The sequence below is a fragment of the Enhydra lutris genome, unplaced genomic scaffold (assembly GCF_002288905.1).
Source record: "Enhydra lutris kenyoni isolate GAN:26980312 unplaced genomic scaffold, ASM228890v2 scaffoldscaffold2, whole genome shotgun sequence".
Classification (NCBI taxonomy): domain Eukaryota; kingdom Metazoa; phylum Chordata; class Mammalia; order Carnivora; family Mustelidae; genus Enhydra; species Enhydra lutris.
This window is the reverse complement of record NW_019154086.1, coordinates 53,913,424-53,938,459: the sequence shown is the minus strand read 5'-3', so window position 1 is coordinate 53,938,459 and position 25,036 is coordinate 53,913,424. Positions and strand designations below refer to the sequence as shown.

Here is a 25,036-nt window from a genome sequence, read left to right as displayed (position 1 = left end):
GCGCAGTCACTAGAGCTCGCTTTGATATCACCTTTGCCTTTTCCTGGCGCCCGGTGATGACGCAGTGTTCCCTGATTGGCTCAGCAGCGGAGGCGGTGGTTTAGGGGGCCGAGAATTCTGTAAGCCGAACACGTGGTAGCGAACTACGAGGAGTTTGAGGGGTCTCAAGGCGAAAACAAGTTGGGAGGTGTGCAGGTAAGTGCCCCCTTTACCTGTTAGAATGAGGGCTACCACGGGCGGATGAGTCACGTGGCGCCCAGACGCGTACTCGTTGTGTTGCAGTAACTGTAGTTAGAATCCTGACATGTTTCGCCTTCCCTTTTCTGGCTGTCCTGGCGGATCTTGGTTTCTCAAAGTCCAGATTCTCCCAAATCGTGTAAGCTTCACTGCATCTCAGAAAGCAAAGGACCCCCTTTCCATTACCGGCCTCTGCTCAAGAATCAGGCTCTCAGCCGGAAGTGTTTTCTGGACTGCACAGAATACTTAGGAGGGTTGGGACGATCTCGAATCCTTCTGCTTAGGGCTTCGTGCGGTCGGGGCCACTGGAGGGTGCCCATGGAGTGAAGAAAAATCCATCCTTATTGACTGAACTTAGATGTTCCCAGAGGAGGTACTTCCTAGGATACGTGGGTTTGTCAGGCAGGGCAGTGGTTTACAGTGGGAGCTTGGACTCAGCTTTGTGGCTCTATGGCCCGAGGAAACCTTAGTAACGCGGACCCTGGATTTACTCATTGGCAAACCTAAATCATTGGAATGTCGTAACGAAGAAAAATCAATATAAACACAGCGCTTTGCCAGGAAACATAAACTAAGCTAGACTTGAGAAGGGTGAAAATGAGATCAGGGAAGTTGTGTCCTCGTACTATTGCAGAGATCACAGGACCTGCTCTGTAACTTGAGTGTCCATCAGAAGGGTGATTTTTGAATAAATTGTGTCACACCCAATTTATGTAATATCATGAAGTAGTTATTTTAAAAGGGTAAGTTAGTTCTGTGTCTCTTCTCCAGGAAAGATATCCATTTCCTCCTGGGAAAAAGCAAACTGTAGAGAAGTACATACCGTGTGGTATGTTTCCATTAAAAAAAAAAAAAAATCCCCAGGCACCTGGGTGGCTCAGTGGGTTAAAGCCTCTGTCTTGCGCTCAGGTCATTGTCCTAGAGTCCTGGGATCCAGCCCCACATAGGGCTCTCTGCTCAGCAGGGAGCCTGCTTCCTCCTCTCTCTGCCTGCCTCTTTGCCTACTTGTGATGTCTGTCAAATAAATAAATAAAATCTTTAAAAAAAAAAATCCCCTCCCATATACGAGTATGTTTAAATATTTGTATGAGTATGGAGAAAGGTTGTAGAGGCTGGGAGGGTGAATAGAGGCAGAGAAAGAAGATAAGGGAAAACCAGAACAATAGTAACACTACACAAAATGGAAAATATGGCTATAAAATTGTATCTTAACATTACAGTTAATATGTAAAACTGCATATGTGTATGGACAAGAAGGAACTTCTAATTGGCTGTCGGCCAACTAGATACAACCTCTAAAGCCAAACTTCCGTGATTTAAGTCCTGGCTCTGCCTCTTCCCAGATGGTGACTCTATTACCCTCAGTATCTCATGTGTAAAATGCACTTAATAATAGCATCTGTCTTACGAGGTCAATTTGATGATACATTTTAGCAGGGTTAATATGTAAAAGACAGTAAATGCCCAATAAATGTTAGTTGCTACTATTGTCATTATGTGAAATTGTATAACTTATATTGTGATGACTGGCATATTTAAATTTACTTCTGCCATCTTATTTTGTATTTCTATATTTCATGTGCTTTTTGTTCTTTTTTCCTCTTTCTTGCCTTTTATTATATTAACCAGTTTTTTTTTTATCATCCCCCATCCGTCACCAATGGTTTCAGAAATTATGCATTCTGTCATTAATCTTTCAATGGTTACTTTGAAATTTTTGACGCACATACTTAACAGTTTGACATGATTCATTATCTCTCTCTCTCCCCTCCCAAATAGTGTAAAGATTTTAGAATACTCTACCTCTGAATAGTCTCTGTTTCATCTTCTATTATTGTTTACTAGAATTTTACTTATTTATTTATTTATTAAAAATTTTTAAGACTTTATTTATCTGTTTGACAGAGAGAAAGACAGCGAGAGAGGGAACACAAGCACAGGGAGTAGGAGAGGGAGAAGCAGGCTCCCCGCTGAGCAGAGAGCCCGATGCAGGGCTCCATCCCAGGACCCTAAGATCATGACCTGAGCTGAAGGTAGACGCTTAACGACTGAGCCACCCAGCCACCCCCATCATTTCTGTGTCTTTCTGAGTCAGCTCAGTGCACCATATTGTTTAGAAATCCTTCAGACTTTTTTCTATGCATATACAAACATTGTAGCATGTATGTTTACTTGTGTGTTTATGAATATATATACGGTTTTTCTTTGAAACGGTTTTGTTTCTTTTGAAACATGTGCTCGCCTAAGCTTGCTCTTTTCCCTTAGCATATCACAGTCATGACAGTCTATAGAGAAGTCATATAAAAAAAATTTTAGAAATCCCTTCTTCTGAGGGAATGCTGGGGCGTGGCGGGGCACGTGTGACACTGGAAGTGTTAGGACAGGTACAGTGCTACCAGAAGTGCAGGGAATCTCTGTTAGTCCTCGTGAAGGCATAATTCACTGACAGCTTATCACTTATCCTGAAAGTGATAAAATTTTTTCCGTGAAGCATTTCCAGATTATTTTTTAATGGCTTTTCTTTAAGACTTCCCCGGGAACTCTGTTTGTAAAAGTGAAGTGTGAATGTATATTTAGAAAAGCAAAATACTGGGCGCCTAGGTGGCTCAGTGGGTTAAGGCCTCTGCCTTCAGCTCAGGTCATGACCTCAGAGTCTTGGGATCGAGCCCGCATCAGGCTCTATGCTCAGCGGGGAGCCTGCTTCCCCCTCTCTCTCTGCCTGCCTCTCTGCCTACTTGTGATCTGTCAAATAAATAAATAAAATCTTTAAACAAAAAAAGAAAAGCATAACAGCACAAATCTTAGAAGATACCTACAGTGAGTGACCCACAGGGGAGAGGGTGATGACAGAGGCAAATAAAAGTCAGTTAATATTTTGGAGACTATTGGTTTGTTTCTTGAGAAATTTGCTTGGTTTAGATTATATCCCTCCCAAAGCATGTTTTAAAAAAAATGTACATAATATGTGTATGTGCATATTTATGTTTACATTACCCCATAATAAAAACTTGTTGTATTTGAGCCCTTAGAGAATTGGTGCACTTATAAAAATTACCATAACCTGAACAGTGAATGGGGAAAGGATAGTGTGGTTCTTCTAGCTCCGGGCAAAGTTGCATGCTTTTTTTTTTTTTTTTTTAATATTTATTTCCAGTTGAAAGGCATTTTCTAATGCCTTCTAATAGTTGTATTCATTTTCATGACACAGAGGATCACTGACAATAGCAATTTATCTATTATAATACTTTTTCTTAAATGCAGCCATCTACTTTTCCTTGTTTGCCTTTTTTTTTGGTGACATGTTGATTTATTGTCATTAGGATGGGACTCTTAAGAAGCCCCAAACAGGGGCACCTGGGTGGCTCAGAGGGTTAAGCCTCTGCCTTTGGCTCAGGTTATGGTCTTGGGGTCCTGGAATTGAGCCCCGCATTGGGCTGTCTGTTCAGCAGGGAGCCTGCTTCCCCCTCCCTCTCTGCCTGTCTCTCTGCCTACTTGCGATCTCTCTCTCTGTGTCAAATAAATAAATAAAATCTTTCAAAAAAAAAAAAAAAAAAAAAAAAGAAGCCCCAAACAGCAGATGGGAGTACATAGCATCAGAGTCCTGCACCGTGGAGATAGTCAAGTGGATATTCCTCTCTAGCTGACCCAGTGGGTTCAGTACACTAAGCTGAGGATTTTGAATTTTATCTTTAAAAATATGGGGATTAAAGTTTTGTGCATTGTATCACAGGAGAACCCATCTCTGCATCTAAGAACATGGTGGCCAGTGTCCTCTAGAGCTCCCAACCAGACCTTGGGTTAAGAATGAAGACATCTATTTCTTCAGTTGAGGGAACAGCGAGGAAAAGGAGATAAGAGAAAATGCTTTCAGAATCGAGCAGATGATTAATCACATTTGAAACTCTTCTGTTAGGAGATAGGGACTCCTAGAATATGTTCATTTTTTCCTTCCACAAAGATAGGTCTAAAAGGTCCCCAAGAGAAAGCTAAGCCTTGGAAGCCAAGAGTCTGGGCTTCCAGATTTAGCTGCTGCTTCTCTCTTGGAGAGTGCCTGTGTTTAACCTTGGGGTATCTGATTTGGTTGTATTACAGAACCAGTGGGTTTCCCTTCAGTTTTCTTTACATATCTAATCATTACTTACCCTTCCTATTCCAGATAATATGCTCACGTGGCATTTAGATTCCTGTGTGGTACCCTACGGGGCATGAATACAGCAACTGGTCCTCCTTCCTTTCTTCGTTTTCAGATTAAATAATGTGATTCTGATTTTGTTGTTCAGTCTTTGAGATGGTTTGTTTGAGCCTGACCCTGAGGGTGGATCTGTGCTAGCTGTATGGACAAGATCAGCCTCAGGGCTGTTACCCAAAAGGACCAGGAACTAGTCCGCCAAGATCCCTGATAAAAAGTAATACTGAACTGCTTATGAATTGCATGTATGCTCCATGTGATTTCTCACCTTTATTTCGACACCATATGAGAACAAATTGGAAAATAATCTCAAGTCTCAGAGATAAGCTCTATCTTTTGGTGTATATTGTTCCATATGATTTAGTAAACACCAGGACACTGTTTTGGAACCTGCTTTCTTTATTTAACAACATATTAGGAGAAATTGTTATGTTGCGTAGTATTCTCTCAAATTGGAGAATGGAAAAATGGATCAAATTAGTAATTAATATGGCCTAAACAGTGTGGCTTTCTTCTATACACATTTTCAAGGCTGAAAACTAGCCTTTGGCAAAAGAGTGCACACACTTTTCTGTGCTTAGTCCTTACTCCTGTCCTTCCATTTGTTTGATTTTCATCAGTACAGATAAAAATTCCACCACTGAATTTAAATGTGGTTGATGTCATCATTTTGCTCTGGGTCTTTGGGGGGAAGTTGTCTTACTCTCTATCTTCTTCCATTTCCTTCTTCCTAATATCTAAAACAGTTGTAGACTGGAAATAGTAATAAACATGCTGTCATTCATCATCGTGTAGGTTGCTTTGTAAAGTACTTAGCATTTAGATGTCATGGAACTCCTGAATTTACTGTTCTTTTCTTATTAGGACCTAGAGGAATCTCTTAGGATGAAGCTGAGTCTTACCAAGGTTGTTAATGGCTGTCGCCTAGGAAAAATAAAAAACCTGGGCAAAGCAGGGGACCGCACCATGGATATTCCAGCCTGCCTTCTGTACACCAAGACCGGCTCTGCCCCACACCTGACCCATCAGACACTGCATACTATCCATGGGCTTCCTGCCATGGCTCAGCTTACGCTGTCCTCGTTGTAAGTGTTAGACCCAATCACTTAAGTAGCAACTCTGCCAGCAGCTCAGATACCTCAATAAGGTGCAGTGAAGAAAAAGACTTTTTTGATTATATGCACAAAATTTATAGATTTTGAGAATGAAATCAGGAGATGTCAAGTGTTATACATCATCTGGCCCTAATCTGGAAGGCCAGACCTACGTATCAGAGCTGCTTCACTAGTCCTCTGATCCAATGGTGCCAGGATGGTGGCCCTCATTGCCGCCACTCCCAGAGGTGACAGGGCAGGGAATGCACTGTGAGAACTAAACTTGGACTCTAGAGGCTATCTTCATGCACCAGCCTTAGACGTTTCCCTGTATCTGCACCTGTACTTGATAGTCCTGCTTAATGAAAACAAAACTAATGAAGTTAGATCATTTTATATAATGTATGTACTGACTTTATGCTTAATTGAAGAACCTGCTGTATGATGAAATAACTCTGCAATATTGTGTTAATAATAGTGATTTTAAAGGGGAGAGGGGAAGAAGAAAATCCGGGCATTTGGAAGTTGTTGATCTTTGCCAATTTCTGTTTGCCCCGAACTAGTTGTAAATTGAAGACCTGTACTCTGGCTAATGAACACAGCCTAATGAGTTGGGACTCTTGAATAATGGTGTACTTTGTTGTTCAAGACCACATTTACTGTCACGTAGCTTGTTTGGGTGAAGTAGGTTCCAGTTGTTGCATAGTATCTGTAGAATGATTCATTATTATGTATTTTTCTGTTTTGCTTATAGGGCAGAACACCATGAAGTCTTGGCAGAATATAAGGAAGGAATTGGAAAGTTTATAGGTAAAAATTAGGTTATTTTTGTTTGCTTTGTGATGTATTAATTTGAAGTTTGGAGGTGCTGTTGACTGATCTTTTATTCATACATTTACTTATTGATTAGTTTAATGAGCATTAATTGGGCATCTAAGAACTATGCACTGGGGATTCAAAGATGAGTAGGAACAGTTGCTTCCTTAATGGAACTCAGAGCCTGTCTGGAATAAAGATAAATACGTAATTCTAGTACGATGCAGGGACCTCATTTGCAAGATTAGGAATGTGTACATGTACCAGGATAGGCCAGAGGGAGGAGCACATAACTTGCTGTAGGGTTCATGTGGACAGAGGTCAGACTAAGGAAAGGATGCTTAAGAAAGGGAGGAACAAGGGGTACTTATCTGAGTCAAGGAAAAGTAGAAGTTAGCCAGGTCGGGAGGTGGGCACAGTGGTGGGGATAGAGAGGTGTAGGCAGATATCCCAAGCACAGAGCAAAGACCCAGAGGTAAGAAATTGCATGAGATATACCTAAGATCCAAAGCAGTCTAGCCATGTTTGAGCCTAAAACATAAGATGAAGCCAAAGATGAAGTGTATATCTGTAGCTGTATTCTGGTATGTTAATATTCTCTTTTGTTCAGAAATAGATTTTATATGGAGATGCGTGTATCCATTTGTTTATAGGAAAAGCTTCACATTGGCAGCTAGAGAATCCATTCTTCTGCAGACCACTTTGTCCTGAGCTGTCTCTCAATATCTAAGACTCATTTAAGTGAATGAAGATTCTGTTTCCATTGGTTATTCGGTCCTCTGCTTCTGTCGGGGAATTGCATGATGACTCGTTGGTCACAAGGCCCTGTTTTTAAGTATAAGGTTTTATGTAATGTTTTCCTTGGGCTGAATCCAATTTTAAAACCAGCTTTAAAGTATACAAGCATATAATTAAGTGAAAATAGCTTAAAAAGCTTTCTAGAGATAACTATAATAATTGAAATTGTGGGAAAATAGGTGGAGAACTGCAGAGTTGGGGTTTTTTTTTTGTTTGTTTTTTGCTTGCTTTGTTTTCTGGGCCTTTTTTCAGTGAATTTTTTTTTTAAATGAAAATTTAAGGTAGCATGGGAAATTTAAGCACATATGGATTAGTAAGCACTTAAAATTTTTTTTTAAATGACTGTATTTTTGACTAAAGAACCCAAGAAATTGTCATCTTGAGTCAATGAAACTTACTGAGAATTCAGTCCATTTTCAGTGTCTTGTAGCTTCCCTGTAATTCTGCTCCTAGGTGCCATGATGTGGGATGGCTTTATTATTAGTGAGATTACCTTTTGACCATATCATTTTGTCTTTCCAGTGGCTAGTTCCATTGGATGGTACCTAAAATGAACATACTTGATATTATATATTTTTTAAGACAAATCAAGTAGGGGCAACATGCCACTAAACATTTTTATTGTATTTCATACTTTAAGATACACTTTTCCTTTGTAGCAACTCATTGCTACACGAACATTTAATTCTTTTTTCAAATGAGTAGATTTTAAAGGTAATCTTTTCATTCATATTGACAGGCCTCTTATAATTATGAACAGGATACTATATCTAGAGATGCTTTATCCAGCAGTACGTATATGAAGCTGCTGTCCGTTACAACACAGTGCAATTGTTGATGTAAGTGCTTTCAGGAGTTCTTTTTTATGTTTGCACAGGCATGCCGGAATCGCTCTTGTACTGTTCCCTGCATGATCCAGTCAGCCCCTGCCCAGCCGGTTATGTAACAAACAAGGTGTGTTCTCAGAAGGGCCTCCAGGGCTGCAGCTTTGTCCTAAAAGTCAGCCTATTGTATCCTTTCAATGCTAGATCCCACTGCCCGGGATGCTAGCCCATTCCTGGCCCCTTTATACCTTCTTATTTCGAGGAACATAATGGCATGAGTGGTTTATAGGAATTAAAGTAGGGCTGCCTGCAGACGGGGTTAAGGTGAGGAATATATCCTCAGCATTTTCATTCTTACAAAAAATTGGGGGATGAAAGAGGGTCAAGTACATGGCAAAAAAAGAAATTGCTATGATGGTAGAAAGCACTAGTTTTTTTATGCCATGCTTTATTTGCAGTTTTAACAACCTCAGGAAGCGCTAGGAAAGTTGCTGATGAGTGTTATCACATGTATGACTATATATAGTAGAATCTCGGTATAATACTGCTTGCTTTTAGAATAGCGTTTGAAAAAGCTGGGTTCACAGCCAGAGATTTTAGCTAGTGAAGAACAGTATCTAAAGGACTTCGTTAAAAGTTTCCACCTGAGACATGGCACAATGGTCTTGTCCCTGAGGGCTACGTTCTGGCAAGTCCTCTGTGTGTGCTCCTGCTTTACAAATGCGACTACTTTTCTTGTACCCACTTTATTGATGTCAACGATGTCTGTTCATCTTATCTAAGATGAAGTATTTTAAATTATTCTGTTTTAAACTTCTTTTTATTTTGTAATTTTAATCCAAAAGAATATTTTTACCTCAGTTATCTACCCCCATTTGTAAGGGAGAGAGGATTCATTTAAACGATGTTCTTAAGCCTTAGGCCAGAATAAAAAGACTCTGTGGCTTCCCCATTTATGTCCTTGTCAGTCTCTTCTAAGAAGAAAGGTACTATACAGGAAGGAGTAACCAAGAAAGAACATCATATAGAGATGCTTCTGTACATTCTGACTTCTTTGTATCTGTATCTAACTCGATCCAGTAAACACTTACTAACCTTCACTAATGTATGAAGCCCTAGGCTAGGCTTTTGCGGCACAAACAGGAATTGGGATTCTCAGTACTATCGTTTCTATAAAAGATGTAAGTACAAATTGCTATCGGAGCTTAGGAGAGTGAGTGATGGATTATGCCCAGAAAGGTTTTGGGAGGTCAATAGAGGATGATACTTGAACTTTGTTTTGACGGATGCATGGTATTTTACCAGGCAGAGAAGTAGGAGGAGGGCATTTCAGCCAAAAGGAACAATGTGATCAAAGACAGAGAAAGATCAAAGCCTGTGGATCTGTTTAGGGACAACATGCATGGGGTGGGGTCTCAGGGAATGGAACACTGAACTGGAAAAGTTTAACAAAGAATTCTTGGGACTAGCTCAGAAGCTGGCTCTGTGGCCACGGATGGATTCTCTATGAGCTATAAGGTGCTCAGAGAATTAGGATATAATAAAGGAAGCTTCTTCTACCCTCCATGTCTAAGATAATGAAATGCCACCATCTCTCCATTTATAAAGAATTAAATTCAGTATTGCTCTATCATTTTACTATTTCCTTTTGATTTACATCTTACTCTTGCTGATTCCTCATCATTTTGTTCCGAGGCAGTCTGTGTCCGTGTGGGGTCTTGGGGGACGAGTGGAAATGACTGCTTCCAAGTTCATGGCAATTCAGCAGGCCCTTCAGCCAGACTGGTTCCAGTGTCTCTCAGATGGAGAGGCGTCTTGTGAGGAAGCCACTTCTATAAAAAGAGCCAGAAAGTCTGTTGATCGATCGCTTCTATTCCTGGATAACTGTCTACGGCTACAGGAAGAGTCAGAGGTAAGGATGCACTGCCCACCACTCCTTTCTGTTTGAAACTCTCGCTTACTGACGTTCCATACTCTTGCCTTTGCTCCTCCTGCTTCTCTGCTTCTCAATTCCTGATATCTTACTCCCCTGTTTTCTTTTCCTGAACCACAAGTATCCTAACTCTCTAGAATTCTGTCTTGGGCTCTTTTTTCTCCCCACTCTGGGTGTTTTCCCTGGGCAGCCTCACCTTGGTTTTATTTGCTGAATAATTCTGAAATTGCATGGATAATCAAGCTTGCTCTGTGTGGCTTCAGAATGACATAAAGTGGACTTCAGCTGGGTTCTACTAGAATATCCCTTCACATGCACCTCAAACTCAGGTAACCAAACTCAGTATCTGATCTCCTCAAACCTTTTCCTGTCTCAGTTCATAGTAGCCACCAAGGTCCTCAGCCCAGCAATTTGAGTCTTCCCTTTTTAAAAAAATTTTCCTTGAAATCAATTAATAAACATAGAGTATATTATTAGTTTCAGAGATAAAGTTTAGCGATTCATCAGTCGTATATAATACCCAGTGCTCATTACATCACATGTGCTCCTTAATGCCCGTCACCCAGTTACCCCGTCCCCCCATCTACCTCCCCTTCAGCAAACCTCAGTTTGTTTTCCAGAGTTTAAGAGTCCCTTGTGTTTTGTCTCCCTCCCTGATTTTGTCTAATTTTTTTCCCCTCCCTTCCCCTATGTTCATCTGTTTTGTTTCTTAAATTCCACATTCAAGGCTCTTTTTATTTTTATTTATTTATTTATTTATTTATTTATTTTTTTAAAGATTTTATTTATTTATTTGACAGAGAGAGATCACAAGTAGACGGAGAGGCAGGCAGAGAGAGAGAGAGAGAGGGAAGCAGGCTTCTTGCTGAGCAGAGAGCCCGATGTGGGACTCGATCCCAGGACCCTGAGATCATGACCTGAGCCGAAGGCAGCGGCTTAACCCACTGAGCCACCGAGGCGCCCCTCAAGGCTCTTTTTAATATCCGGTTTAATATCCACTGGTTTGCTTCTTCTTGATTCCATCTCCCTAAATATATCTAGGATCTGCCCCCTCTCCCCATCTTTCTTCTCACCACCTTGAGGCATAATAACCTCATCATCTCTTATGTAGACATTACCTTTTAATTATTCTGTCTCTTCTTGTTTCCATCGAATCCATCGTCAGCCCTGCTATCTGAGAGATCGTCATAAAACACAAATAGGATCCCATATCGACTTCCCAAAGAGAATTTAATGACTCTCTATTTCAACTCTGATGTGACATGGCCTCTGCCTGTTCCTCCAGCTCAGTGCCGACCACTTTTCTCCTGTGGCTGTGGCCCTTCTTAGTCACCCGCAGTTCCCTGAGGCATTACCCTGTTTCATTCTGCTGGGGCTGTACATGGACTTCCTTCTTGACTATTTCTTTTTTTCTTATCTCCAGCCATATTGTGTCTCTTGCTTCCAGATCCGGCTCATTGCATTCCATTCCTCATTCTAGGAAACTGTCCCTGACCCTTCCAGGAAGTTCTGTTCATCCTCAGCCACCTCCTTTAATTTGTACGTGACTGTATTATAGCTCCAGTCATTTCGTAGTGCGATGATTTCTGTATGTGCTTGTCTTCATTAGATTGTGACCTCCTTAAACTCAATTTTTGAATGTCCTTTTTGTATCTCCATCATGTACCAAATACCTGACATAAGTAAGCCCTCAGTAAATGCTTGCTGATGGTGGCTGGTTATGTTGGGCTGGGGAGGATGAAGCTGTGGCGGTGGACCAGAGAGCCTGCTAGCAGAGTGAATGAAGCTGGGAAAGGATGCAGTCACTAGGAAAGAGCAGAGCTTTTGAGAGAAGAGAAGGTGCGAGCAGAGGGGAGAATTCAGTGTTGACTTCACTTATGTGGAGTAATCCTGAGCAGTGGTCAGGTCCCACAATGGCAAAGTGCCCTGAGATTGAGGAACATTGTTATCTTGAGTGTACCAATAAAAAATTTAATTGACTGATAAAGTTAGTGTACATAAAATCATAGAGGAAACTTGGTTGTCATTCTGAATAGAACTCTGGGTATCTGCAGTAAGAGTTCAGCATGGGGACACTGCCGTGGGTCCTGATTGTTAGTGTTGCTCACTAGCAATTGTTTTGAGCCAGTAATTATCCTTGTAGGATGAGTAATGTTTCCATGAGTAGAAGGGAGGACAGGGAGTGTGATGGCATGATTATTAGAACAGCTGGCTGAGCCTCTAGTCCCTCTTCTGTGCTAGTCAGCCTTACACTTCACATTTTTGCTGTGCAGTGGTCCCTCTTTCTATCCCTATGATCTGCTGTTGTCTTGACATGATTATTAATAGCACCCCTTTTTATGCTTTCATGTGTCTCATATTTTTTTTGAAAGAGCACTTTTTATTACTCTTGCATACAGAAAATTCAGCAGTGCACACTTAACCCAGTTTGGTGGCTAGTTCTTTAGCCTCTGCCTTTTTTCACCTTGACTGTGTGAACCACCGACTTTGGATACAGAACATTGCCTCCCCAGTCATGGCAGATATCATCATATCTATCATTGTAGTTGGTTCTGACAGCTTCCAGCAGCTTAGCCCGAGGTCCTTTGTCTTCCAAGTTAACCTGTGTGAAAAGCAGCAGTGGTGCAGGTCTTCCCATGGACCAGACGCTGCAGCCTGGCCTTCCCCTTGATAATGCAGTAGGGAACCCCCATCTTATGACACAGGATGGGCAGGAAGACAACAGGCTGAATGGGATCCACATCATGTGCAATCACCATCAGCTGAGTCTTCTTGTTTTCCACCAAGGTGGTGACTCTTAACCCCAGCTGGAAGGACAGGTGGCATCTTAGTGGAGACATTCCCTTTGCTGGCCGCTTTCTTTCAGCCCAGGCCAACAATCTCTGCTTCTCTTGCTTTGTCTCTGGTCTGTATTTGTGGGCCAGCTTTAGCGGCTGAGTAGCTTAGTGGTCCAGGGGCAAGGTCTTGGGTGAACTGGTTAATTGCAGGAGGTACTTTCAGACATTTATAGAGAAAAGCCCTTTGCTGCTGCAGCTGGATGTAGTGGGGCCATTGGACACAGCAGATGAGGTCCCTCTTGGGCTGGATGTCCCTGTCCAATGTGAAAACTCTTGAGCCTTTCCTCAGGCAGGGGATTGACCACCTTCTTGGCCTCCTGTTTCTTCATGACAGCAGGGGCCAGGGCCCCTTTCCTCCCCTTAGCCTTCTTTCCTTTTGGCATCTTGGATGGCTGGTGGAAAGGGCACATGTATTCCATTTTAAACAATAAATTATATGATTATGCTTCTTATGTCCATGAAAGGGGATTTCCCAGATAGGGCTGTGCCAGTCACATTTAGACACATTTAGGGGCAGGTCCATGTAACTACCTGCTTTGTATGTCTGCATACATCTTTCCTTTTTCCTGTGATTTCTTCCTTTTTTACTCACTGGATCTTATTATTCTGAATGCTCTTAAATACTGAAGCTCTCCAACATTCTGGTGTAGGCTCTCTTTTCTTCCTAGGCCAGTGAAGGCAAATGGATTTCATCCTACTGTGCTTGGAGCTGTGCCTGGGCACAGCAGGAAGAGAGTATCTGTCAGCCATGTCTGCTGTGGGGAGTGGCAGCAGTGTGCCAGGTGTCCACAGTTCCAGCCTGGGTAGTCACATTTGTTGCACACGTGTCCTCAGTGGCTGCTGACCTCAGACTCAGAACGCACAAAACAGAATGATCATCTTGCGTCACCCTCCACTGTTTTCCTAGGATTCCTTGTCATTGCTCTTCCCATCCTATCCCTGGACTTCCAAAACAGTCATCCTAGACTTTTCATCCTCTCATGGGCAACTAATCAGTCAAGTTTGTTCATCGTACCTTCTTTTTTTTTTTCTTTTAAGGATTTTTATGTATTTGAGAGAGAGAGAGCACATGCACAAGGAGGGAGAGGGAAAAGCAGAGCAGGGAACTTGACATGGTACTCAATCCCAGGACCCAGAGACCACGACTCGAGTCCAGGGCAGACACCTAACTGACTGAGCCACCCAGGCGCCCCGTTGATCATACCTTCTGATGAAGTTTCAGATCCTGTCCCTCCCCTTCACCCACTGCCACTCCCTTAGACTGGGTCCTCTTCGTCTTTCATTCGAATTATTAAACTTGCCTCCTGCGTATCCTTTAGCCATACTCACTCTTAAATCATTCTTCATACAGCAGTCCAAGTGTTCTTTCTGATTATGTCCGTCCTACTTAAATTGAGATGCGAAATTCCCTCTTCACAGCACTCCAGGCTCTCTTCCCATTCTCTTCTACCAGAGAGCCCCTGTTGCTTTGCATTTTTACTTCTTAGTTGCATACACATAGTGTTTATATATGCTTTACTGTATGGGGTTTTCATTACATGAGTATGATCATATATTCAGAAATGTGCTTGTTTTTGTTTAGCAATAGCTCAAAACTCTTTCTGTCAGTGCCTATAGTGCTGTATCTGCTGCATTATTTCTAACACCTGCGTAGGAAGCCGTACTACGAGTATATCAGAATTCCTGTAAGCCTTTGCTCTATTGATGTATGTTTAAGTTGTTTCCAGGTTTTCATTACTGTAAACATTTTGTAAATAGACCTTGATGCATATGAATGAATATATTTGTAGGAATAATTCTTAGAAGTGGAATTTTAGGATGTAAAGATAAAAGAATTGACATTTTGAGAATATTGTCTACTAGCGCTCCCAAGAAGCTGAACTAATCTGTACTTTCTCTCATTATCAGAATATGTGGTATTTCTCTAACACTTTTACCTCCACAGTGTTGCTCTCTGTCTTTTAACTATTTTGTCAGAGTGATGGGCAAAAGTGGTATCTAACTATTTCCATTTTGTATCTCTTTCCTGGTGAGCTTTGGTTAGCTCTCCATGTGTGTATAGGGCATTCACATTTACTTGGTATCATTGAAGTTCACATTCACATACCTGCCCTGATTCCTATGGGGTTGTCGTTTCCATAGAAGATTTGTTAGAGGTTTTCTATGGTATAAGTTTTTGTCTATTCCAATAAGCAGTGAGCTCTCCTTTGCCTTTGTTGAGAGTATATTTCACTAGAGAAGTTTTGTATTCAAATACATTAGCCTTTTCTGGTAAGCTTTAGCTTGCTTAGGGAGACCTTCCTTACTCCAAGATTATAAAAACTTGAATATATCTTTTTCAGATTTGTGTAACTCTTTTGTATGTTTAGATTAGAGGGCCACGTGGGATTTCTTTTTGAGGATGGTGTGTGGTGTAGTTTGATTTTTTTCCAAACAGGTGGTAAGTTATCCCAACCACAGAGTTCTTAAAGTTCTCTCTAATGGAGAGACTTGGGGGTAGCAAGCCTAAAGCAGGCCTGAGGGCGCCTGGGTGGCTCAGTGGGTTAAAGCCTCTGCTTTCAGCTCGGGTCATGGTCTCAGGTTCCTGGGATCGAGCCCCACATCGGGCTCGCTGCTCGGCAGGGAGCCTGCTTCCCTCTCTTTCTCTCTCTCTCTCTCTCTGCCTGCCTCTGCCTGCTTGTGATCTGTCAAAAAAAAAAAAAAAATAAATAAATCTCTAAAGCGGCCTGAATAGTCATTTAAATGAATGAAAACTGATCCTTTTGTCCTTTTCCTCTCATAATACTTGCTCAATGTGTGTTTAATTTAACCTAAGACCAAACATGACTGCATGTATCGATTGCTCAATTTCTCCTCAGTCTTTTCTTATCTGTTTGGGTGGCTTTCAAGTTGTGTGTTTTGGAGCCCACAAGGTTCCCAGGGAGGAGGGAGCTCCATCTCATGCTTCAACTGTAGCAGCTGCACCGAGATCTCTTCCATGTGAAGTTCATTTAAACAAAGGTCTTCACTACTGGAAACAGTTAAAAGCATTCAGTCCTTTCTCCCCTTAGGTCCTTCAGAGAAGTGCCATCATTGGAGTGATTGAAGGTGGAGACGTGATGGAGGAGAGGCTGAGATCAGCACGAGAGACGGCCAAGCGGCCCGTAGGCGGCTTCCTTCTGGATGGCTTTCAAGGGAATCCAGCAACCCTGGAAACTAGACTGTACTTGTTGTCGTCAGTCACTGCAGAGCTGCCGGAGGACAAACCAAGGCTAGTGTTCAGTTAGGGCACAGGCCACGCTTCGGGGGCTTCAGGGCAGGAGTGCTGGTGATTGTGTATTATGCAGAGTCTCTACGTGAACATGTCTTTTGATGAACTGATTATGGCCTTTCTGGGCTGAGTCTGCTGAGGCCGACTATTGGGGGAGTTTCCATCACGGCTCTCCTGCTTTTGATTTCAGAATGTAGATGAGGACAATCGCCAAGTGAATTAGTTTATTTGATCCTCATAAGTGAGGGCAACTGTTATCTGTTTCTTCTCATTTTTACTCCAGTGTTTGTCTACTTGCTTCATTATTACATGGCACCTGGGGACAGGTATAAAATCATGTGGAACTCTGGCCTTAATCAAGGAAAGTTGAGGACAGATCTGGGGTGCCTAGCAGAATGAACATGGGCTGTAGTAATAAGGACATTGAAGAAGTTCTTAGATTTGAGGCAGGTAGCTAAGTCACTTTTGAAATCAACAGGACTGGCAACACTAATGGGGCTAGTTCTTTCCATAAACAGGATTCACTCTGTACTGGTATAGAGAAACAATCTGCAAGTTTCAAAGCTCAAAATCCCAAGGTTCTAAGTGCAGCTGATGTCTTATTAGACTACCCACATTTTTCTTTTTTTTCTTTTTTGTTTTAAAACCCTAGTCTTTCATCCAACTTGGTATGAATAGTCATGCTTTTTTCCTACAGATCTATCAAGAGGTTTGATTATAGGATGCTGTTTTATGCCCCTTGGGTTGTTGGATGGTATATAGTATATATAAATGTTACCACTTAAAAAAAAATCCAGGTATAACTTACAATAGTATGTGAATCTATGTACAGTTTGATGGATTTTTACACACGTATACAACCCTGGAAACCTCAGCCAAAGCAAGATACTTCCAGCAGTCCGGGCAGCACCTACCCCATTGCTTTAACCTAGCTCTCTTGTATTCATTGTTCCCCACCCTGTGCTGATTTTGTTCTGGTGCAGATAACAATTCAGCACTAGTATTTCTAGTCATTTTCTGACTTCTTTGAGCTAAGTGCTCACAGATGTCTGTTACTGGATTTGAGAGCTGGGATTGTTTTCATTCTATATGTGCGTAGAAATGCCAGCTTCAGTTGGAGAGGAGTTCTAAAACATTACATTAGTTGAAGGAAACTAGTCAGAAAAACTGGCATATATTTAAGTGTTTGAGTTGTTTAATATTACATAAGCCTTTTTTGGACTTCTCTTAGAAATCAGGGAGTCTGTAAGCTTTTCTCTGCCAGTTCATAAAAGGGACTATGGGTAGAAAAACAAACATAAAAGATAGCCGGCCAGCCAGCCAATCCTGATCTAGTGCACCTCCCCTTCTTGATTTAGTGGCAAAACCCAGCTGAGTGGTATGATCGCTCCCACAATGCCTTACCTGTTAACTCTGAAAATACCATCTCATTCCACCATGCAGACTTTTTATTAATGGAGAAAATAAAAGAAGAATAAAGAAAGTCAAATAGAGTCTTAAATCTTATGGTCAGAGTTGAAAGTCTGAGAGCAAGAGTTGCTTTGTAAATGAACCTATGAAGAATACAGTAGATAAAAAATGTCTTTCTTGAACCAATTATAAAAAATCCTAGGCAAATATACTTTAAACATGGAAAGATTTGAGGAGGAAATAAAAAAACACAATTGCACTCTTTAAAAATTTTTTTTAAAAAATTGATAGGGGCACCTGGGAGACTCAGTCACTAAGCATCTGCATTCGGCTCAGGTCCTGATCCCGGGATCCTGGAATCTATCCCCGTGTTGCTCAGTGGAAAGCCTGCTTCTCCCTCTCACACTCCCCTTGCTTGTGTTTCCTCTCTCCCCATCTCTCTGTCAAATAAATAAAAGCTTAAAAAAATAAATAAAATAAAAATAGATGTATAGTTGACATATAACTTTGCACTCTCAAGAAAATCTGTGTAGTAGTTAGATAGGGTGTAAACTTCAGTTGAAGACTAGGAAGGTTTTTTAGAAGGAGTGGGAGGGGAAAGGAAACTAACCTTTATTGAACTTCTGTTTGGGTCCAGAGACTTGACAGTGTGCTTTTTCAAATACCTCCTTAATCTTTACAACAAATCTATGAGGTATGTATTACCGCTCCTGTTTTTAAGATTATAAAACTAAAACCCAGAATGGTTAAGAAACCTTCCCAAAGTAGCACAATAAGTGAATAAAAGGCAGAACTGGGATTGGAGCCCAGGTCTCTCTGCTGCCAAAGCCCTTCTTTCTATCGCATCTTATTATCTGTTGCCTGCCATGCAACCGTCATTGGTGGGTTTCATTATTACTACTACTTTTTTTTTTTTAAAGATTTTATTTATTGAGAGAGTGCACATGAGCAGGGGGAGAGGTAGAGGAATAGGGAAAGAGGGGGCGAGGGAGAAGCGGGCTCCGTGCTAAGCAGGGAGCCCGATGTGGTGCTCAATCCCAGGACCCTGAGATCATGACCTGAGCCAAAATCAGACACTTTACTGACTGAGCCATCCAGGTTCCCTCATTATGACTACTTTTAATGCCCTCTGGGAAGAGTCTCTGCTTCCATTTCTAGCATTGTCCTCACGTCAGTGTTCTTACTATTGTTTTCACAGGCTTATCTGTGGAGTCAGCCGGCCAGATGAGGTCCTCGAGTGTATCGAAAGGGGAGTGGATTTATTTGAGAGTTTTTTCCCTTATCAAGTGACAGAGCGGGGATGTGCCCTGACTTTCAGCTTTGATTACCAGCCAAACCCTGAAGAGACACGTAGGTCTTCTGAAGTTATTAGTCTCTGTGTTATCCTCAAGTTTCTTCTGTTTCCTCTTCATTATTGGTCTTGAGTCACAAGCCAGAAATATGTGCATACTGTAACACCAGCCTTATATAAAACTACCATGTTTGTTTCTTATCTGTATGCTCTGGCATGTCGGCACACAAAACCGGGTCCTTAGTGCTATACCTGTAGCTCAATATTAGGGAGTGATCTTAGAGTGAGAACCAAGAAAAACAAAACCCTTTCTATTAACAATCTGAAAAAAGAACATTCAGAATGAATAGTGATGAAAATCTAAGAACAGAAAACCTTTGAATTACTTGGTCAAAGTTAATTCAGTTTTTCACAGAAGACTTCTTGTCTGCTTTTTGCACACTCCATGCTATCAAAATATAGGGAGTTTCTCACCCCTCTGATCTTAGTGTTACTTGGGCTTTTTTTTTTTTTTTTACGCACAGAGATGTGAACGCTAATATTGCTTTGAAGCACCACCATTTTCTTGTATTGATTAGTTACTCAGAAGTCATGAATATCAGTTTCAGAGTCTGAACGTTTGACTGACAGTGGAAAAAGAATTGGGATATGGGCTATGGGCCAGGATCCCTTAGAAAAACTACCAAGATTTTTGGAGAATGTTGCACGCCTGACCTGCCTTCTGGCCTTCACAGGTGTGATTTCCTTCCCTGCTTCCTGCTGTCCTTTGAATTCTACCTCTGTCGCCTCTGGCCTTACATTTAACTTGGGCCAGAGACTTCCTTAAAGATTCATTTTATTCCCCACAAGTTATTAAAATTTCATCCAGAAGATATTAACAGTTTTGTAAAGCTACCCAACCATTAACCTAAATTGAATTACTTCTGGAAACAAAACAAATCCGATTGGTCAGATTCTTATATACCAGGAGGTCAGTTTTGCTGTCCTTTAAACTGACTAGAACATAATGTATATGGGTAGAAAAGCATACCACAAATACTATAAAATATTCATTTACAAGCCTAAGTATTTCCACGAGGACATGGGTAGCTGTTAATCATTCTGTGCCATGAATATTCAAAACTTAAGAACCTGATATTCAGTTCTCCAGAACAAACAGATTCCTTTTTGGCTAGAGAAAGCTGTTTCTTTATGATTAGAAAAGTTGAAATAGTTTGAACATTTTCCATTAAAGTAGTATTATTAATCATAGGTGTATATGTGTATATGTAGTAAATTATTTTGTCAATTATAAAGTGAAAATTATAGAGGAATAAGTTGCCTAATACAGGAACTAGTATAGTTCCCCCTAGGATAAGGATTTTCCAGAAAGCCAGGGCATTACTGTGGTTTCCCACATCAGTATGCAAATTCATGGCAGCAAAATTATAACAGCCCTCTGCTCAATGCTCAGGTCACTTCTCTTTTTCCTTTGATCTGGACAAAATTACCTCCTTAGGACTGTCTGCCCATTCCCCTTGGGCTGCCCTGAGTTTGTTACTACTCATTTCCAGTAAAACTTCTCTGCTTGCCCCTGTTCAAGATAGCTCGCTCTTTGCATAGTGACTGGTGTTTTCCTTATATATACAGGAATGTTCTTTCTTAAAGAGTTCAAGGGAACAACTCAAGTCTTCATTTAGTTCTGGATAATCTGAGTTCCGTGTAAGGCTAGGGTCCCCATATAGAATACATAAATTAAAACCATATTCTACTTTTAATCTATTTGGAACATAAGCAGTTATAAAGCACAATTAATTTGCGTGTATATGATGACAAGACATAATTCCAGTATATACACACAAATTTCTCTCTCTCTCTCTCTCTCAAACACACACACATACACACACTCTCTCTCCCCAACTGTTTTCTTAAAATCACTGCTTGACAGTAAGATTATATATTATCTACTTGTAATCATAGTTTGCTTAGACATTGTTGAATCTCCAAGTTTTGATATTATAGAGAATATGTCAGTGATCATCTTGGTCCATATTACTACTTTTCTTGTGTCATTTCCTTAGGATAAATTCTTATGAGTGGAATTATAAGGTCAAAGGCCATAAAATATAACTAAAATAATCTCCCAATGGCCAGTCTGTATCTGATTTTTATTCAAGACTTTTTGTTGGTTTGTCCTTCAGTATTACAACAAAATGGGATACAGGAAGAAATAAAATATGTGGATCAAACAAAGAAGATTAAAACAACCAGTTGCAACCAAGAAATGACATCATTTGAAATTAATCTGAAGGAAAAAAAGTAAGGAATTTTTTTAGATTTTGATTTCTTTTTAATTTCAGTCTGTTTTAAAAGTTTATGTAACTGTTCTCTTTTCAGTTTATGACTTCATAAAATATTTATAGTTGGATATTATTTGGGCCTTCTTAAATTCAGTTCCAGAAAAACTTGTTTTTTCTGCAGATGAATTTGTGTACTTTGTCATGTCAGAAAACCGAGGCTAGATAACTGTTGTTTTAGAAGAGCTGTCAGAAAGATTAGACCAAATCCATTGTCTGGTGTCTTTTACTCTTTCCGATTACTTTAAATAATGTCAGAGCAAAATAAAGATTTCAAGATAAAAAACAACAAAGCATTTCAATTCTAAGGAAATTAAGTCATCTTGGTTATATACAGATTATAAATCTTAATAAAATATTTCCCTCTGTGAAGAATGAACTAAGAGACCTTATAACTTCGTATTTGGCCCAAAGTAGTAATTATTAGTGAACCACTGAGAGGTTTTTCTGTGAGTTTGGTATTCTCACTTTAGTGCTGGGGTGTTTTTGGTCTTATGTAAAGGAGCGTTCTAGGGATTCGGACTTAATTTACGTCTAAGAATAGTACAGACTTGAAAACTTATGAAAGAATATGAAAAGCCTAGGTCTAATCTGTATTTTATAGGGACTTCTTGGTTGTAGGTCTGAAATGGTGATGTTTACTCATTTAACTTCTTATAAAATAGCCGAGGAGATTCATTTCTGTTTTTCAAATGGTATTACTACTAAACTTCCCTCACATTGTAGATTTAGCTGGAAAGTGTAGTTTTCTTACTGTGAGCACTAGACTTCAAGTTCAGAGCCTAGCACTACTCATTGGCTCTGTAACCTTGGTCAGATCATTTAACTTCCTTTTTTTTATAAGGTAAGCTCCATGCCCACTGTGGGGCTTGAACTCAAAAACCCTGAGATCAAGAGTTGTATGTTCTACTGACTGAGCCAGCCAGGCACCCCTTAACTTCTTTTTAATAGCTGATAAAAAGTAACACATATGTAGTGTGTGTTAAGTATAGCTTAGTATGTGCCCAGCAATGTCCAAATCCTTTTGTTTTGTTTTGTTTTTTTAAGATTTTATTTATTTGACAGAAAGAGAGCACACAGCAGGGGGGAGCAGCAGGCAGAGGGAGGAGGAGAAGCAGGCTCCCCGCTGTACAGGGAGCATGACGGACATGGGGCTCAATCTTGGAACCCTGGGATCACGACCCGAGCTAAAGGCAGACACCCAAGAGATTGAGCCACCCAAGCAGCCTCCCCCTTTTTGAAAAGATTTTATTTATTTATTTATTTGACAGAGAAAGAGCGAATCCTTTTAATTCATTTAATTCTCATAATAACTCCCTAAGGTAGATGCTGTTATTACACTTATTACCATAGCAGATGAGAAAACAGATAGAGAGGGACGTTAAGTGACTTGCCCAAGTGAATTGTGAATCGGACATCAAGCCTAGGCTCTATAGTTCTGGAGGCCTTCCTCTCGACCCCCCTAGTGGTCTTCACTGGGAAATGACCATAGAAATGCCTGTCTTCCAAAGTGGTTGCAGAGATTCAGTAAGACAGTGTATGTCAAAGTGCTTTGCAATCCAGCCACACACACAAACTCTGGGAGTGAAAGGTCGTACTGTGTCTTCTGTACTAGTTCTAGTGGCGAGGGTGAGAAGTGTGTCATGCTTCAGAACAGCATTTACTGTCACTGTGTGCCCTTACAGTGTGACTAACAAAGCTCAGTGTGCAGGAGTGATCCCGGGGCTCTCTCTTAATGCTCTCTGTAAGCCTCAGTCCAGGAGGTTAGGTCTGTCAGGAGAAGACTCCCGAGTTTCCTGACTCATCTTGCTCTAGGTTAACTTGTCACCACATTGTCATCCTAAGCAGGTGTCCAGCACTATATTTGCCAGTGAGGTTATTAATTATTGCTTATGTACTGGCTGAATAGATAGCCTAGGCTGTGAATGTCTTGTAGTCCTCATTGTTTGGACTATCACTGTGACTTCCTTCGGCAGGTACCAGGAGGACTTTGATCCACTTGTGAGAGGGTGTTCCTGTTACTGCTGTAAGAATCATACTCGTGCGTACATCCACCATCTGCTGGTGACCAACGAGCTGTTGGCTGGGGTCCTGCTCATGATGCACAACTTTGAACATTATTTTGGATTTTTCCACTCCATCCGGGAAGCACTAAAAAGCGACAGACTGGCACAGTTGAAAGAGCTCATCCGCAGGCAAGCATCTTGAGACCTGGCACACTCGAGTCTGACTCTTCACACTGAGCCTGTCCTGCTGTTGGAATGTGGGAAGAAGAGAACAAGAAATGAACTTGGCTTTAACCGTTTATATCGGAGAATGAGATCTGCCCATAAATAAGGAACGTTTGAACCAAACTCTGCCCACTTGAGGCTCAAGAGATTTCTTCTCAGGACTTAAGTGACCCAGACTGATCAGAAAGAACTGAACCATGACCTTTAGTATTTCAGTGATGACTCTTTTTTAGCAAATGGAGATTCGTTTATTCAAAGACAAAAGCTTTAGTTGTGAAGGGACAGCTTTGAAGTGGGGTTGATGAGATTATGTGGGTTCTGAAGTTGGATCAGAGCTTGAAAAGATGATTGGTCACGAGCAGCATGACTGTTGACTGTAAAAGGAATCTGGCTGATTTAAGAGTTTCCTAGTTTTAATCCTTATATTCTCAGGAGCATCTTGGACACTTCTGCCTTCCCAGCTGCCTTCCTGCTGCAATCAATCAGAAAAGGCTCTTGTGGCTTAACTAGGCTCGCGTCTTCATGGGATGTGGGGCTCACACATCACTCCTAGGATCAATTGGCCCAGGGCACATGCCTTCATTTGACCACATGATCTGTGTGTGACTTGTCTCCCGAGAGCCCATGCAGTTGCCCGTTACGAGCCAAAAGTTTGCCTACATGCTTTCGTCTGAACAGACAGATCCGCTGTGGTCTGCCCTTCAAGCTCATTAATAGTCTCGCCACGTAATAACTGTGCCCCCATCACTTGGGGAGATTCATTCACCATGTGTTCACTTGGAGGGAGCCCTGGCCCAGCAATTGGAAAACTGGGTTTCAGTTCTGCTCAACTGTGACACCAGGCAAATCACTTACCCCCTCCATGCCTATTTCCTCCTGAACAAACAGGGACAGGCAGGGGGGTAAGACTACATGAACTTCCAAGATTCTATCTAGCTGTAATGTGGGGGGAACAAAAAGTTTTAGATTATCTCTGCAGCCTTCTTGTGTCCTGATCCCTGTTGGCCTGGTGTAAAAATGGAGTGGTGCCGGGAATCAGGCAATAGTAGAGACGTTTGAGAGCCAAGAAAGCGGTTCGGGCTGTGACTTTTGAAGTGGTTGGTGAGTTGGCATCAGCAGATCCTGAGACTGGGAAGACCTTCCTGGATCATCTCTAATTCTGTGAGTTTTTTCTGCTTTCACCAGAGGAGTGACGTTCGTGTTGATGTGACAGGTGATTTTTATTTTCTTTGGGCTTTTCTCTGTTTGTCATGTTTTCTGTAAGAGTATATCCACACATAGTTTTTGTAAAAGCAGCCAACAGAACCAAAAAAACACCTTTGTTTTTGTAGGAGCATGGAATATATTTGTTTTACTTTCTTAGGCTATAATTTGCTATTTTTTCATTTCAGTGGGCATTACTGAACATTGTTTTTAATTATTATGTGGTCACTTTATTTTTATGTTAGGTATCTTTTTATTTTTTATTAGTGGTTAGGAATGCCCGTGACATTCCTATAATCTCTCCTCCATGAATGGCAAGGGTAGTTAAGAAAGAGTGTCTGCTCTCAAGGATCTGCTTGCTTTGAAATATATTGGACTAGACTTGTTCATATGTTTATATTCCTTTTCAATGCCAAATCCATTGTTGGAGGAATATTAATACCCCAGAATCCATATAAAATTTATGAGTTATTTATGTTCAAAACACTGGATAGTCTGCTCAAGTATTGTTCATTTTTCTGGGTCTTTTTCTTATTAGCACATTTGGAAAAAATGGTTTTTTCCTTTAATGTAAGTCTGTTAAAGTC

At 41.0% G+C, this 25,036-nt stretch overlaps 1 protein-coding gene and 1 pseudogene across 1 annotated transcript; one reads left to right on the top strand and one right to left on the bottom strand.

Annotated features, from left to right (window-relative positions):
* Positions 1–115: 115 nt before the first annotated feature.
* Positions 116–25,036, top strand: LOC111151483 (queuine tRNA-ribosyltransferase accessory subunit 2). The gene is made up of 9 exons (XM_022509500.1): positions 116–195; positions 5,291–5,511; positions 6,275–6,330; positions 8,012–8,088; positions 9,658–9,870; positions 15,779–15,978; positions 18,587–18,738; positions 20,860–20,977; positions 22,992–25,036. The coding sequence occupies exons 2-9, from the start codon at positions 5,312–5,314 to the stop codon at positions 23,221–23,223; spliced, it is 1,248 nt and encodes a 415-aa protein (XP_022365208.1). The 5' UTR covers positions 116–195; positions 5,291–5,311; the 3' UTR covers positions 23,224–25,036.
* On the bottom strand, positions 12,310–13,117 carry LOC111151493 (annotated as a pseudogene).

Excerpts from the sequence above, each read along its gene's own strand:
- LOC111151483 (XM_022509500.1), top strand. The coding sequence starts at position 5,312 with ATGAAGCTGAGTCTTACCAAGGTTGTTAATGGCTGTCGCCTAGGAAAA. Across the intron at positions 8,089-9,657 it reads CCGGTTATGTAACAAACAAG|TCTGTGTCCGTGTGGGGTCT; the intron begins GTGTGTTCTCAG and ends GTTCCGAGGCAG. Across the intron at positions 15,979-18,586 it reads CTGCCGGAGGACAAACCAAG|GCTTATCTGTGGAGTCAGCC; the intron begins GCTAGTGTTCAG and ends TTGTTTTCACAG.